Source organism: Ornithodoros turicata, chromosome 4, assembly GCF_037126465.1.
Source record: "Ornithodoros turicata isolate Travis chromosome 4, ASM3712646v1, whole genome shotgun sequence".
In the NCBI taxonomy this organism is placed as follows: domain Eukaryota; kingdom Metazoa; phylum Arthropoda; class Arachnida; order Ixodida; family Argasidae; genus Ornithodoros; species Ornithodoros turicata.
Genome location: NC_088204.1, coordinates 39,244,145 through 39,258,364, shown reverse-complemented (window position 1 = coordinate 39,258,364; position 14,220 = coordinate 39,244,145). Strand labels below are relative to the sequence as shown.

At 46.6% G+C, this 14,220-nt stretch overlaps 1 protein-coding gene across 1 annotated transcript in view; it reads left to right on the top strand.

The window, feature by feature from the left end:
- LOC135393033 (phospholipid-transporting ATPase ABCA3-like) overlaps positions 1 to 14,220 on the top strand; it is a 241,869-nt gene that overhangs the window by 211,135 nt on the left and 16,514 nt on the right. Inside the window, exon 23 of the mRNA XM_064623623.1 lies at positions 1,967 to 2,177. Coding sequence (XP_064479693.1) covers positions 1,967 to 2,177 — 211 coding nt within the window. The remainder of the gene's footprint in view (positions 1 to 1,966; positions 2,178 to 14,220) is intronic.

Sequence of the window (14,220 nt, the reverse complement as noted above, 5' to 3'; positions counted from 1 at the left end):
GAGGTAGAAGTGAAACTGATAATAAGGTGTATTGATAACTAGATTTATTACCATCCACTGTCGATTTGATCAAATTGACTTTTCGCAGACTCTCGTTTGATCCTGAGGAGACGTTCGTGAGACAAAACGCGTCTGATAGCTTCAGCTTTTGCTTCATGGATTTCTTGTTTCAGACGCCATTTCCTGTCTTCGGTAGACTCAACTTCCTCCTCTTCACATTTCTTTCCGAAACAGCGACGAAAGAGCTTCCACATAATTATTTTGGGAGAGAGCTCCTGGTCTGGAGAACGAATGGGAGAATGAGGAGGTGGGCTCGCTCGAACGGTAATAAATGGGAAAGAGTGGAGAGGAGGTTGTATGATAATGAGGATGCGCGCGTTTAAAAGTTTCTTCCTCACTTGACTGACACATATTCCAAAAAATGTCCAACGAAAACGGTAAGTTTTTTGATCCGCAACATAGTTCTTTTTTTCTCATGGATATTGTCTTTTTTCAGAACTCAGATCGAGTCCGATATACTTTGAAAATGGTAATGAATTATAAAGAATATGAAAAAGGTGGTTAAATTTGATTTCTTGTTTCAGCTCCAGAGTCGCCGCCGCCAATATGTATGTATTATTGTGTCGCGTATATTGTTGTTGTTGTTGTTGTTGTGTGTGTGTGTGTGTGTGTGTGTGTGTTATTAATTGATAATATCTTTTCAGCATACACGCCAGTATCGGATCAGAGCAGTAAGTTTTTTTATTTACAGTGTAGTTCTTTTTTCTCATGGCTGTTGTCTTTTTTTCAGTATTTAGCTCTAGTCCGTCATTTTTTTCAAATGGTAAGGAATTATAAAGAATATGAAAAAGATGTTTAAATTTGACTTCTTGTTTCAGCTCCAGAGTCGCCGCCGCCGATGTGTATGTATTATTGTGTCGTGTGTGTGTGTGTGTGTGTGTTATTAATTGATAATATCTTTTCAGCATTCACGCCAGTACCAAGACCAGCGCCTGAATGTAAGTAAAAGTTATAGCATAATTACAATAATAAATGATGTTCACTTACAGATTACTGTGGTCCGTCGCCACAGTGCATGTATTAATGAAATGTATAAATTGATATTAATTTAGATTCACTTACAGATTACTGGGGTCTGCCACCACAGCATTGTATGTATTATTGAAATATAAGTGTGGTTTCGCATAATAACAATATCTACTTTTCAGGTCAGTGCTGTGTCCAACGTGAGTTATCGTGTGGTAAGCAAATGTGACGATGTTAATTTTATGTTTTCTTTCAGGGGCTGAAACAAAAGAGTTTTAAAAAAATGTAATTGTTAATACACTAATGGAAATATTTAGAGAGCAATAAATGTATGTATTCTTTATTATGTGTATTGTGTTTCTTCTGTTACAGGTCGTGAAGGTTTTTCGGCTGGGTTTTTCTCCTTCACCTGATTGGCATCACAATTGGCACAATTCCCAGCACAATTGGCTTTAATAAATATATCGCAACCTGATTGGCATTACAATTGGCATTAATAAATATATTTTCACACGTACTTTTTGTGTATGACCCTTCTTTGCATGTCTCTGCATGTTATAAGCGCGCGGACAACCCTCCGCACTGGCGCCGCGCCCTCCGCACACGTGACGGTGTCCCAGACGCTGTGGGGTTCGAACCAGACACCCATGGAACGTACTGGACAGCGGTTTAATGGGACAACCCTCTTTACTACTCGCGTCCAAAAATGACGAATTTTAACAGGGGAGTCTGGGTGCTTCTTTAAAGCAACAGTACAACGTGTGCCTCCTGGACAGGGTATATCGGACCAGTGGTGGACAACCCCAGAGCGTGTCGTTGCCCAACTAATTTTCGACAACTCTATACACTACATTGAGTTATGCAATGTCCTTCTCTATACTGTGGACCTAGTGATCCCGTTAGAAATATATCATACACTTATATGTAATTATTCACGCAGTATGGACGAGTGCGAGGCCATCTGCGACCGCATTGCTATCATGCAAGACGGGCATCTGCGTTGCTTGGGGACGTTGATAGAGCTGAAGGCGACGTACGGCCGTACCTACATGCTCATGATTCCCGCACCAACATTCGGCGATGACACCCGCATCGATGGGGCCGTTTTCGCCATTTTTCAGAAAGATGTCCTCCTCAAAGAATTCCGCAAGGTTCGTTCGTCGAATCCCACATATTTTTGAATGTGCAATCGTTTCCATGGTTGCAGAGAGGAGTGTTACGGTGTCTGCCTGGGGTATTAGCGCAGTTCTGCACCAGGAAGCGTGTGAGAACCTCGAAGCACCTATGCTTAAGAACTTAACTGACATGGGGGCAACATACGAAAAACGTACATACCTCGAATATATACAGGGTGGTCCACCAACCATGATAGAAATTCATAGTAAAAACGTAGGCCCGGAGAGACATGCGGTCAATTGATTTTTTCTGCCAATAACGTTTGCCACATATTGGTAACATTTTTATTTCATTTCAATTGACGGAAAGTTAATTTCTTGAATTGAACTCCGAAATTTCCCAAGGCAACCTAACGTTTTCTTTGCGGAAATGGGTTCCCCGTGGTCATTTTACTCGGTAATGCAATGACAATAGCCGAAATAAATTCGCCGAAAGTCCGTGGAAAATAGCCCTTGGCTCCGCCTCTTGATCATTCCCCAGAATTAGTGACAAAACGTAAAGCGTGCTTCACCTCATACTGCCGTGTGTTGGGTGAAACCTACCCCAACACCTCCCCTAGGCGCCATACATTTTGAACGCTTTTTCTTCAATAACTTAATTTCACTTTCATAAATTGCAATGCTCTCTGGGGTGTCTCGAATATGTTACAAAACGAATACATTCACGCAGTTTGAACCGTCTACGAATAATTTCCTTGGTTCCACGGAGGTATATGCGAAATGCAAGGGCTCAATGGAAAAATGGGTGGAAACGCGCAAGCACAGGGAAAAAACGTTTTTCTACCTAGAAAAGAATGCTTTGATACAATGATGCAACTGTAGCCCTAGTATTTATATCCCGGAGAGCATTTTGATAAACGGAGTTTACGAGTTAGGAGTCATGAAATTTGCTGGCCTTCCCACGAGAGCAAAAATTTGGGCAAGCGCGCCAGCACGAGGATCCGACAGTTTTCCACCTCGAAACGAATACTTTGGTAGAATGATGCAACTATAGTCCTAGTATTTACATCCCGGAGAGCAGTTTGATAATCGGACGCCCTTACGAGTTAGGAGGCATGAAAGTTGGTGTCATCGTCTACCGCGCAAGCGCAGGGAACCAACAGTTTTCTACCTAAAAAAGAATGCTTAGCTAGAATGATGCGACTATAGCCCTAGTATTGATATCCCGGACAGCACTTTGAAAAACGGAAGCGTTTACGAGTTAGTAGGCATGAAAGTTGCTGCCTTGCCCACGTGAACAAATATTTCGGCAAGGGCGCCAGCACGAGGAATCGACAGTTTTCCACCTCGAAACGAATGCTTTGGTAGAAAGATGCAACTATGCCTCTAGTATTTATATCCCGGAGAGCATTTTGATAAACGGAAACGTTTGTGACTCAAGAGGCATGAAAGTTGGTGTCCTCGTCTACCGCGCAAGGACAGGGAACCAACGCTTTTCTACCTAGAAAAGAATGCTTTGGTAGAATGATGCAACTATAGCCCTATTATTTGTATCCCGAAGAGCATTTTGATAAACGGAAGTGTTTACGAATTGAGAGGCATGAAAATTGCTGGCCTATCCCACGAAAAGTAAAAATTTGGGCAAGCGCGCCAGCACAAGGAACCTACAGTTTTCCACCTCGAAACGAATACTTTGGTAGAATGATGCAGCTATGCCGCAAGTATATATATCCCCGAGAGCATTTTGATAAACGCAAGCGTTTGTGACTAAAGAGGCGTGAAAGTTGGTGTCATCGTCTATCGCGCAAGCGCGGGGAACCAACAGTTTTCCACCTCGAAACGAATACTTCGGTAGAATGATGCAACTATAGCCCTATTATTTATATCCCGAAGAGCATTTTGATAAACGGAAGTGTTTACGAATTAAGAGGCATGAAAATTGCTGGCCTATCCCACGAAGAGTAAAAATTTGGGTAAGCGCGCCAGCACAAGGAACCTACAGCTTTCTACCTAGAAACGAATACTTTGGTAGAATGATGCAACTATGCCTCTAGTATTTAAATCCTGGAGAGCATTTTGATAAGCGGAAGTGTTCAATGGGTAAGAGGCACGAAAGTTGGTGTCCTCACCCAGCACCGCGCAAGCACAGGGGACCAACAGTTTTCTACCTAGAAACGAATACTTTGGTAGAATGATGCAACTATATGCCTCTAGTATTTCGATCTTGGAGATCATTTTGATAAGCGGAGGCGTTTGATGGTTAAGAGGCATGAATGTTGGTGTCCTCACCCAGCACCGCGCAAGAACAGGAAACCAACAGTTTTCTACGTATTAAAGAATACTTGAGTAGAATGATGCAACTATACCTCTAGTATTTATATCCCGAAGAGCATTTTGATAAACGGAAGTGTTTACGAATTAAGAGGCATGGAAATAGCTGGCCTATCGCCCAAAGAGTAAAAATTTGGGCAAACGCGCTAGCACAAGGAACCTACAGCTTTCTACCTAGAAACGAATACTTTGGTAGAATGATGCAACTATGCCTCTAGTATTTTAATGCTGGAGAGCATTTTGATAAGCGGAAGTGTTCAATGGGTAAAAGGCATGAAAGTTGGTGTCCTCACCCAGCACCGTGCAAGCACAGGGAACAAAGTTTTCTACGTAGAAAAGAACACTTGGGTAGAATGATGCAAAAGCGACAGTGTACGATGTGTGTAGTTTTGTGTATCGTATCGTTTTGTAGTGTAGTTTTAGTATATCGTACGATATTGCCTTTTCGTACGTAAGCCACAGTTCCGGGTTCGGAATCACAAAGAGCTCGTCCGACGGAATCTGTCGTATCTCCGTCGTACGGGAAAGTTACGACGAAGTGTAGATTCAGGAAGGGCGCGCGGCGCAAAATCTTCGCAGCTTACGGCGGAATCCTGCGAGAGGTCCCGAGGAGTCTTACGAAGGAAGATGGCGGCGTTATTTGGCAGCGGTGGATTTGGAGACGGCAAACAAAGACTCCATAATACGCGCCAACGCATTGCACTTTGCCACAGAAACCTCAAGACCATCCTCGAAGTGACATTGAGGCACTTTTTTGCTTGGTAACCAACAAATGCTTCAACTTTGCGCTCCGTAAAATCGGGTCGCAGGGATTTTTCAAGCATCCCCTACACCCCGCTAAGACACCCCCAACACCCCTCCAAATTGTCTGCAAGAAAGGCAAAAGAAGCCATAAAAGCTGCAAAACTGGGAGCCACAAACAGCTTAGAAACCGTCCTCACCCACCCCCTCCCCGCCACGAACATTCTGGGAATATGTTTGCTGCGTCATCGAACGCGTTTCGCCTATGATTGCATGGCATCCATTACGGCTACCGAAAGGCCGAGAGCACGTGCAGTAACAAAACATTTGGGACGAACAACTTCGTCTTCTTCTAACGGGAGGACTCTTATCGGTGCGATTACAAATTTTCGTCATCGTTACCATAGCGAAAACGTAGTCTCGCACCCTTTGGCTGTTTCTCTCGGAGGTGCACGTGACAGGAAGCGAGCAACTTCCCTCTTCCTCGTCAAAGGGGGTACCCTCTCCACTACGATTGTGAACCGCGCTTACGACGCCGTCGTACGTGCGTCGCAGGCTACAACGTCTTAGCGCATCTTAGCGTAACTTACGATCGCGTTTGTGAATCCGACCCCTGTTTTTCACGTGCTCTCTTTTTCTTGCGCGTGCATAGGACAGCCAACGCTATCCCTTATCTATGCAAAGGCGATAGCGTACGACATACTAAATCTCACTATTGTAACTGGATCATCAGTAGTGCATGGCGTCAGTAGGGGGATGCAGGGGTGCGGTCGGCACTGGGTGACGGGATAGAAAGTGGGTGACGCGCCATAATAGTACCTCATTTCTCTGCAGTGTGATATGACAATAGTGAATTTTAGTGCATCGTACGCTATCGCATTTGCGTACGTAAGGGATAGGGTGATGGTTCTGCGCAATGCGCGTAGCTCTCTTTATGTTTTACGCGTGCGCAGAACCACCAATGCTATCGCTTACGTACGCAAAGGAATAGCGTGTGATGCACTAAAACTCTCTAATGGAGAGTTTAAGTACATCGTACGCTATCGTCTTTGCGGGATACCGTTGTTGCTTCTGCGCACATCCATAACCGAAAAAGACATTTGAGCAATGCGTACAACCACAACGATAGTGAGTTTTATTATATCGCACACCGTCGCCTTTGCGTACGTAAGGGATCGTGTGGTGGTCGCGCGCAAAACGCAAAGCACTGTTTGTCTTGCGCATGCGCACAACTGCCAACGTTATCTCTTGCGTACGCAAAGGATACGGCGTACGATATACTAAAACTCTCAGATATCCCTTGCATACGCAAAGGCGATAGCGTTCGGTGTACTAAAACTCTCTATTAGAGATTTTTAGTGCATCGTACGCTATACCTTTGCGTGCATATGGGATAGCATTGGTGGTCCTGCGCATGCGCAAAACATAAACAAAGCTTTGCGCATTGCGCAGAACCACCACGCCATCGCTTACGTACGCAAACGCGACAGCGTACGATATACTAAAACTCACTATTATATATCTCGTACGATTGGTGTGGAAGGGGATTCATTATTGTGGGGGTGAGGCAAAGAGCCCCTGCCTCGGATGACGCGTACCCTATGACACCAATGATCGTGATGTCGTTTCTTTTATTTCTATTGCTTTTCTTACTTTTATGTTTGTGCCGCGAATCATCTGTGGCTATAATCAGCGTGCAGACACGGACAGGTAGAGAGAGGACATCAGAAAATAGAGGGATACAGTGGTAGTATGCGTCCTGGGCCGACTTCAAGGGAACTGTTTCGGTATTTGTCTGAGTCGTTTCTTGCAAAGCAGCGCCAGAAAGGTGCGTCACACACAGATGCTAACAGACTTACGCGTTGGAATGCAGTAGTGTGGATCGCACTTCCCGTCACTTCGCACTGATCCAACAAAGCCACAGAGCCAAAACTTTTTGCATGATCATTCGTTACCACTGGAATGCTCCCTTCCATATCTCTTTCCATATCGTTTTCGTGCGGAGAGTATAAGCCAAAGTGGTCGACGCGTTGCTCAAAGAATACGAGAGCATTAAAGGGCTATGGAAGGGAGACAGACCACTGGTAACAAATGATAATGTAAAATGTTTTGGCTCTGTGGTGGACCAATGCGAAGTGATGTATAAATCAAAAACTTCCCTCAGTAGGAGGAGTGGAAGCGACACACATTCGACAGCTAGGAAATATTTCCTAAAACGAAGACATGTCCTTGAATCTGGGGAGCATGATGAGAAACAAGGCAACGACAGAACAAGAACTGGCGTCTCTTCCATATCCCATACCCATAGGGTGTATATCTTATACTGACTGGCGCGGGTAGATAAGCGTTTGTTCAGTGTAAACAACCCAAGCAGCACAATGTACTGAAAGTCGAGTGCAATAGGGGTGGACGGGTAGGTGGGAGACCTTGAGCAGGCACGTGAAGCTGAAGAACATTGATAAGATACATACCGTCAACCCCTATTGCACTCGACTTTAAGTACATTGTTCTGCTTGGGAATGTTCCCAAGTTGAGGGAGAGGGTAGCATTTGAAGGTGTATTTAAAGCCCCGAGACAGATTTCGTCGTCCGGAGGTACGGAACATTCGGTTGGCTGAAGAGTGGGAAAGAAGAATTAGTGACGAATCCAAAATAAAAAGAAAATGAGCTGTCTGGACCAGCAGCTTTGTGAGGTATGTACTCTCCGTTCGCTATCGCTATCTCTCCATGACACAGCAGCGTCTGTCGCCCGTCACTTGCAAAGAAAAAATTTTCGCGGCCTGATCAAGGGGTAAAAATTTATACGAAGGCGATATTCGTCCCTTACAACTATGATTATAGTGTTTCCCGGTTGCCTCGTGCCAGACGAACTCGACAAGTCAACTCGACTTGCTCCTATTGAGTTCGTCTAAATGCGACTGATGTGTTGTAGAGATGGGCGCGAACACCCCCTCATGTCGTACGTTCTCCGCAAGTGGGTGCTGTAAAGTTCGCATTGACCATTGGACGACATCATGGCGGACCGGACAGGAAAGAAATGACCGTAATTATCGCAAAATGTCCCAGCATAAAAAAAATGCGCATAAAACAGGAGCCGTGTAGTTATTGGACATTCGGTGTATGTACAGTTAATCACTAGAAACTTCACTTGACACATAAATAAGGAGTGTGTGAAGGCAGGGTAGTTGGTGTACATTCATCGTGATAAAGCAGCACAAAGACGCGGACAAAGAAGGAAGACAGGACGACTGCTAACTCTTAGAGTTAGCAGTTGAGTTAGCAGTCGTCCCGTCTTCCTTCTTTGTCCGCGTCTTTGTGCTGCTTTATCACGAAGAAATAAATAAGCTGTCTTTCCGAATCGGGCACTGAAAATTTGAAAGACGTTTCAAGTTCTTCGTACGTAGTTCTTCACGAACGATTATCCCAACTAACAGGAGCCCTGAAATTGTCTATTTCCACACGATATTGTTGCGTTTGCTTACATTTTAAACGTGAAAAAAAGAAAAACCAGAGAAAGAGCAATAATAAGAGAAAGAGAGTAAGCAATAATAAATGTAAACAGCAAATATAATGGGACCCACACACACACATAAATGAGATGACCATGTCATTCACTGCTGTTATGGCGGTACACTGCCCCACTACCCTTCTGGAAGGGATGAGAAAGGGATGATGATGGAAGAGGGAGGGGGGGATGAGAGAGAGTTCGTCCATCAGTCCAGTGCTAGAGAGGAACTCAGTAGCAACAATGATCCTTGTACATAACTGTTCCGTCTCTATTTTCTTCGTTTCTTTGCGCCTCTCTTCTCCGTGCAGTTTTTCGCGGATGATGTCCGGAGAGACTGCTGCTATTTGCTTAATGTAATATTTAAGATGAAGCCATTCTCTTCATTTCTTCTTCTCTGCACTATTACTTCTTAGTTATCATATTACTTACAGTGTAGTTTACCAAAATGTACGTGCAGACCAGGTCGCTGTGACCATTATTTCTTGAGGTTCATGAGTCACAAGAACTGCTCAAATGTGTATGTGCTTCGTAATATGGACAGGAGCAGCAGTACGGCAAGCAAGGGTAAAAACAATGCCTGAAAACCTGGTTTCATTCCTAATTCTTCATTATTTTGGGGGGAGGGCAGCTTTATTCTGTTTAGTGGTCAAGGGTCCTCTGGCCACAGAATAGCTGACTGCGGGCCACATGCGGCACGCGTGAGTGAGACCTCTGATTACTCTGATCTAGGCATTGCCTCATCTTCATCCAGAAATAAATAATGTACTCGGGAACGCGTAGCACTTTTTTAGCGTTATCTGCAACTCTACTAAAGAATAACTTTATTTTGACGATGGTTTGGGTGTCTAATCGCCACAGGAGATACTCTACCCTGTTCGATTCTCTACTACCCTATATTCTATCCCATGTCGGTCGTCATACCATGGATCTATGCAAATGTGTATTGAGTTATTGGAAATCTAGAATAAAGATTGGAGACCAAGTTGAAAGGTACGGTGCAATTGAATGAAGAGGTCGCATTATCAAACCGCGTTTTCTTTGTTTTCTTCAGGATTACCTAAACTCGCTGACTGCTTACAATATAGTTTTGCAGCACCTTACATTTGCCACGCATAACTATACTATGGAATACAAGTAGTCCTGCACGATGCATCCGATGCACACCACAATCGTAGTTGTAACGGACGAATGTCGTCTCGGTAGAAATACTTTCAGCTGCTGGATCACGTCACGGGAATGTTTCCTTTCCAGGCGGCGGGCGGCAGACGTGCCGTGTCATTCAGACATAGCGATTACACACGCCGAGCGCATTGCAAAATGGGCCCCTCAAAAAAGCTAATATTCTTGTTATTTTGGTTTCGTCACTAATTTTCCTTTCCCACACTTCTTCCACTTCGTCTTTTTAATAAATCTGCTGGTAGTAAGTGTTTATCCCTGCTTTGCCTTCACTGTTTGTGTTCTACTATGCACTATGTTCCCCTTTTCCTGCGATACGTTCAATGCCCGCACTAAACGAAAGAGCTGCCCTTCATCGCATTGCAATAAAAAATAATGGTACCGTGGTGTTACACGTAAGGTTTGTCTGCGCAGTATGTCGACATGTTGCACGTGCCGTAGGGTAGGACTGCGGATAATTTGGACCACCTGGGGTTCTTTTGACGTGCGCCGGAAATCTCCGACACACGGTGCACAGTAGTAGATCCTGGCACATCACCTGACTGCAGTTTTTCTACCTTCTTTTAAACGAAACATTTAATAAGTTGTGTGACGAAGAACGGCTACCAGACTCATCGCAAACTTGTCTCTTCCGTGTGCGGCCAACGTTGTCCAAGTATCATCAAAACCTAAAACCTGTCCTGGAGAACTCGTCACCAGCCGGGTGCCTCACCTTTGTAGACCAAGTCTGGGATCGACGTATCATATTGAATACAACAAGACTCGTACTTTGTGCACTGGAGTGTAGTAGAAATTAGGAGAAAGTATCACAATTTGAAAATCTCCCTCTCTACAGCTGAAAACTCCAAGAAAGATGGCGACGAGGCAGTAGGTTCGAGAACAAAAATGCAACTACTTTATTTACAGCGAAACCGGGAGAAAGCGGGAAAGCGTGAGGAGAAAAGACACTACTCTGTGTCGGCTCAGGTTACAGCCGGGGACGAGCGTGGTCGCAGCTCACATTGGGGTTCCGTGAAAAGGGAGCGTCCACTCAACACGCATGGCCTTTTGGCCATCTGCACTTATTTCCTCAACATCCCCCCCCCCCCCGACAGGAGATAATTTGTTAACTCCTTTCAAAGTCTGTCTCGATGCGGTAGAGGTGCTGAACAGGTCGCCTTGTACTCCTTCCTGAGGGAAGTAGAATTTCGCACGCGAGAACTTGCCGTCTCTCCCATAATGAAGCACGGTGACTCGTGCAGCTCTCCACACGTGTCGCGGGACCTTGTCTTCGTGTAATAGCACCAAGTCCCCTTTCTGGAACGTGTCCACCGGAAACTGAAGAGTGATGCGCAGATCTTAGTTGTAGCATATACTCTTTACGCCAGCGTTGCCAAAACTGGTCTGCCACTTTCTGGCTATGTAACCATCGTCGGGTAACTGAATCGGCGCACGAACTCTCTTGTCTGGAGGCAGGTCGATCGGGAAGTGCGGTTAGTCGTCGTCCTATGAGCAGGTGGGCCGGCGTGAGAGCGTCCGGCTCCGTCGGTGTTGATTCTAGATATGTGAGTGGACGAGAGTTTATGGCAGCCTCAGCATCAAGACGCTTTCGAGTTCCTCGAAGGTCAGCGTTTGTCGTCCGAGCACCCTTCGGAGAGACTGTTTAACGGTACGGACTAGCAGCTCCCACCAGCCACCCCACCACGCTGCACGTTCCACGATAAACCTCCATTTCACCCTCTGCGTGGCAATGAAATCCTGGGTCTCCCTTTGGCGTAGCATCTTCCAGAGAGCTTGGATCTCCCTGGAGGCAGGTTAGAAAGTGAGTGCGTTATCGGAATATATTGGTCGCTGGAAGTCCTCTTCGTGCAATGAACCTTCGAAAAGTGAGCATAAACGACGCCGTGGTTAGGTCGGACACCAGCTCCAGGTGTATCGCCCTCGTCGTCGCACAGGTGAATAAATTGATGTAGGATTTGTTAGATCCTTCGTGTGACTTGGTGAAGAGCGGTCTGGCAAAATCGATAGCGACAACTTCGAAAGGATGGCACCGGTGCGTGCGATCCGCCGGAAGTGGAGCTGTGGGTGCAGCCGCTGGCTCTAGACGGAAACGAAGGCAAACTTGGCACTTGAAAATGATTCTTTTCACCAGCTGTCGAGCACGCATGACCCACCGCCTTTCTCGTAGTTCGTTGAGAGTGGCTTGCACTCCTTCGTGCAGTGTGCAGCAGTGCGCGGCTTCCGCGATCATATACGCCACACGGTGATCTTTTGCCAAGATGATGGGATGTTTTACATGTTCTTCTTCGTTTGCGTAGTGCAGCCTACCCTTCAGACGCATAATGCCCTCCTCCTCGAGGAAAGGTTGCAGGTCGTCTATCTTGGAGGTCGAGAGAACAGCGGCTCTGTCTTCGAGACGATCCATTTCTGGAGCATAACTGTCTCTTTGTGCTTGTTTCACCCAGAACGTCTCCGCAGTCGTTATCTCCTCGGCTGTAAGCCACGGGGAAGCCTCTCGTGAAACTTTACGACATTTGTTGATAAAGCGCATAACCCAAGCTGTCACACGGAGAACTCTCGAAAAGCGGCTAAAGACTTTAGCAGAGGGGCCTGTGGGACGACCACTACCCGAATGACTGTAGCTGAGGGGCGACGTGCCTCGTTGTCCGTGTCGCTGTGCGGCACGGGCCGGTCTCGACATCTGGCCAACTCTCATGGCCCCGTCTGAGCCAGTCAGGTCCGTGCCACCAAGCGGCACAGGCTCTGAGCGCTTCGACGGTCATTCCTCTGGTTGTGCAATCAGCAGGGTTTTCCTTCCCAGAACAGTAGCGGCCAGTCGTCGGGGTTACAGATGGACTGAATTTCGTTTACGCGGTTGCAGACGAATGGCTTCCATCTCGCCGCAGATCCTTTGATCCAGTGCAGCACCATACATGAGTCCGTCCAGAAATAGACCGGAAGAGTACCCACCCGGATTCCTTCTTTAAGAAAATCTGCTGTTCTGGCAGCGATAAGTAGTAGCCCAGTAGCTCTAGTCTTGGGAGTGTCAATTTCTTCAGAGGAGCCGCTCGGGTCTTGGCGGAAAGTAGGTTGACCTGTGTATTGCCAGCACTGTCCTCGACACGCAGGTGTGCGGATGCTCCATAGGCTAGTGGGCTGGCGTCTGCGAATACGTGGAGCTGTAGAGTGTTCGGGCCATCCAGATCTCGTTGTAAGTGACGGTTGATCGAGATACTGAGCAGATCAAGCAGCTCCGAACGCCAGGCGCACCATTCTTGGCGTAGGTCAACCGGTAGTTCTTCATCCCAGTCGATGCTTCTCTCCCAGAGTCGCTGGAACAGTAGTTTTGCTCTTATTGTAAACGGCGCGATGAGCCCCAGTGGATCGAACACCCTCGAAGCAGCCTGCGGCACGCAGCGTTTGGTGTTGTGAGACGGGTGCAGAGCGTCCAGGATGTTATTACCCGTGAACGTCCAAGTGTCGCTTTTTCTGTCCCAGGTGATCCCAAGAACTCTTGTCACCTCTTCAGTCGTTATCGCTCGATGTGTTTCTGGCATCTCCGAAAAGTGGTCATCGAAGTAGTTTTGCAGGTCAGTTGAGTTCGATACCTATTTTTTCAGTTCCATTCCAGCTGCGCTCATTATCCTGCTCGCCGCGTCGACGATGCTCCTCGCTTTCTCAGGTGTAGATGCGCTGGCGACAAGATCGTACACGTAGAATGAGTTGGCAATTGTTTTGGCGATCCCTGGTCCGGTCTCAGGATGCTGCTTAGATGGTGATGGAGTGTAGCTCCTAGCAGGAACGGACTTGCTTTGGTGCCGAATGGCACCCTGATCATCCTCCATTCTTCAACATCAGGGAGTGGCTGACCTACTTCTGGAGAGCGCGAGAACCAGAGGAAGTGCCGAGCGTTACGGTCCTGCTCGTTGACAGAAACCTGGAGGAAGGCCTTCTTAATGTCGGCTATGACTGCCACGTTGTTCATGCGGAAACGCAATAGGATGGGGACCAGGTCTGTGTTCAGTTTTGGTCCCCTTTCCAAAAAGTCATTGAGCGACAGTGCCCCAGGCGCATGAGAAGACGCATCGAACACTACTCTCACGCTCGTGGACTTTGAATCCTGTCGAACAACGGCTCGGTGAGGCATGTAATATGTCCAATCGTCCTCAGACGTTTCGACCGGAACCCTTTCGGCATGTACGTTGTCCAGGTAGCTGCGGATAGCTCGATCGTATTAATCGAGAGCTCTCTCCTTCTCCACGCAACGAACGAGTCTTACCAGTCGGCTCTGGGCCACCTCGCGGTTGTCATGAAGATGACATTCAACGGACTTCCAAGGCAGTAC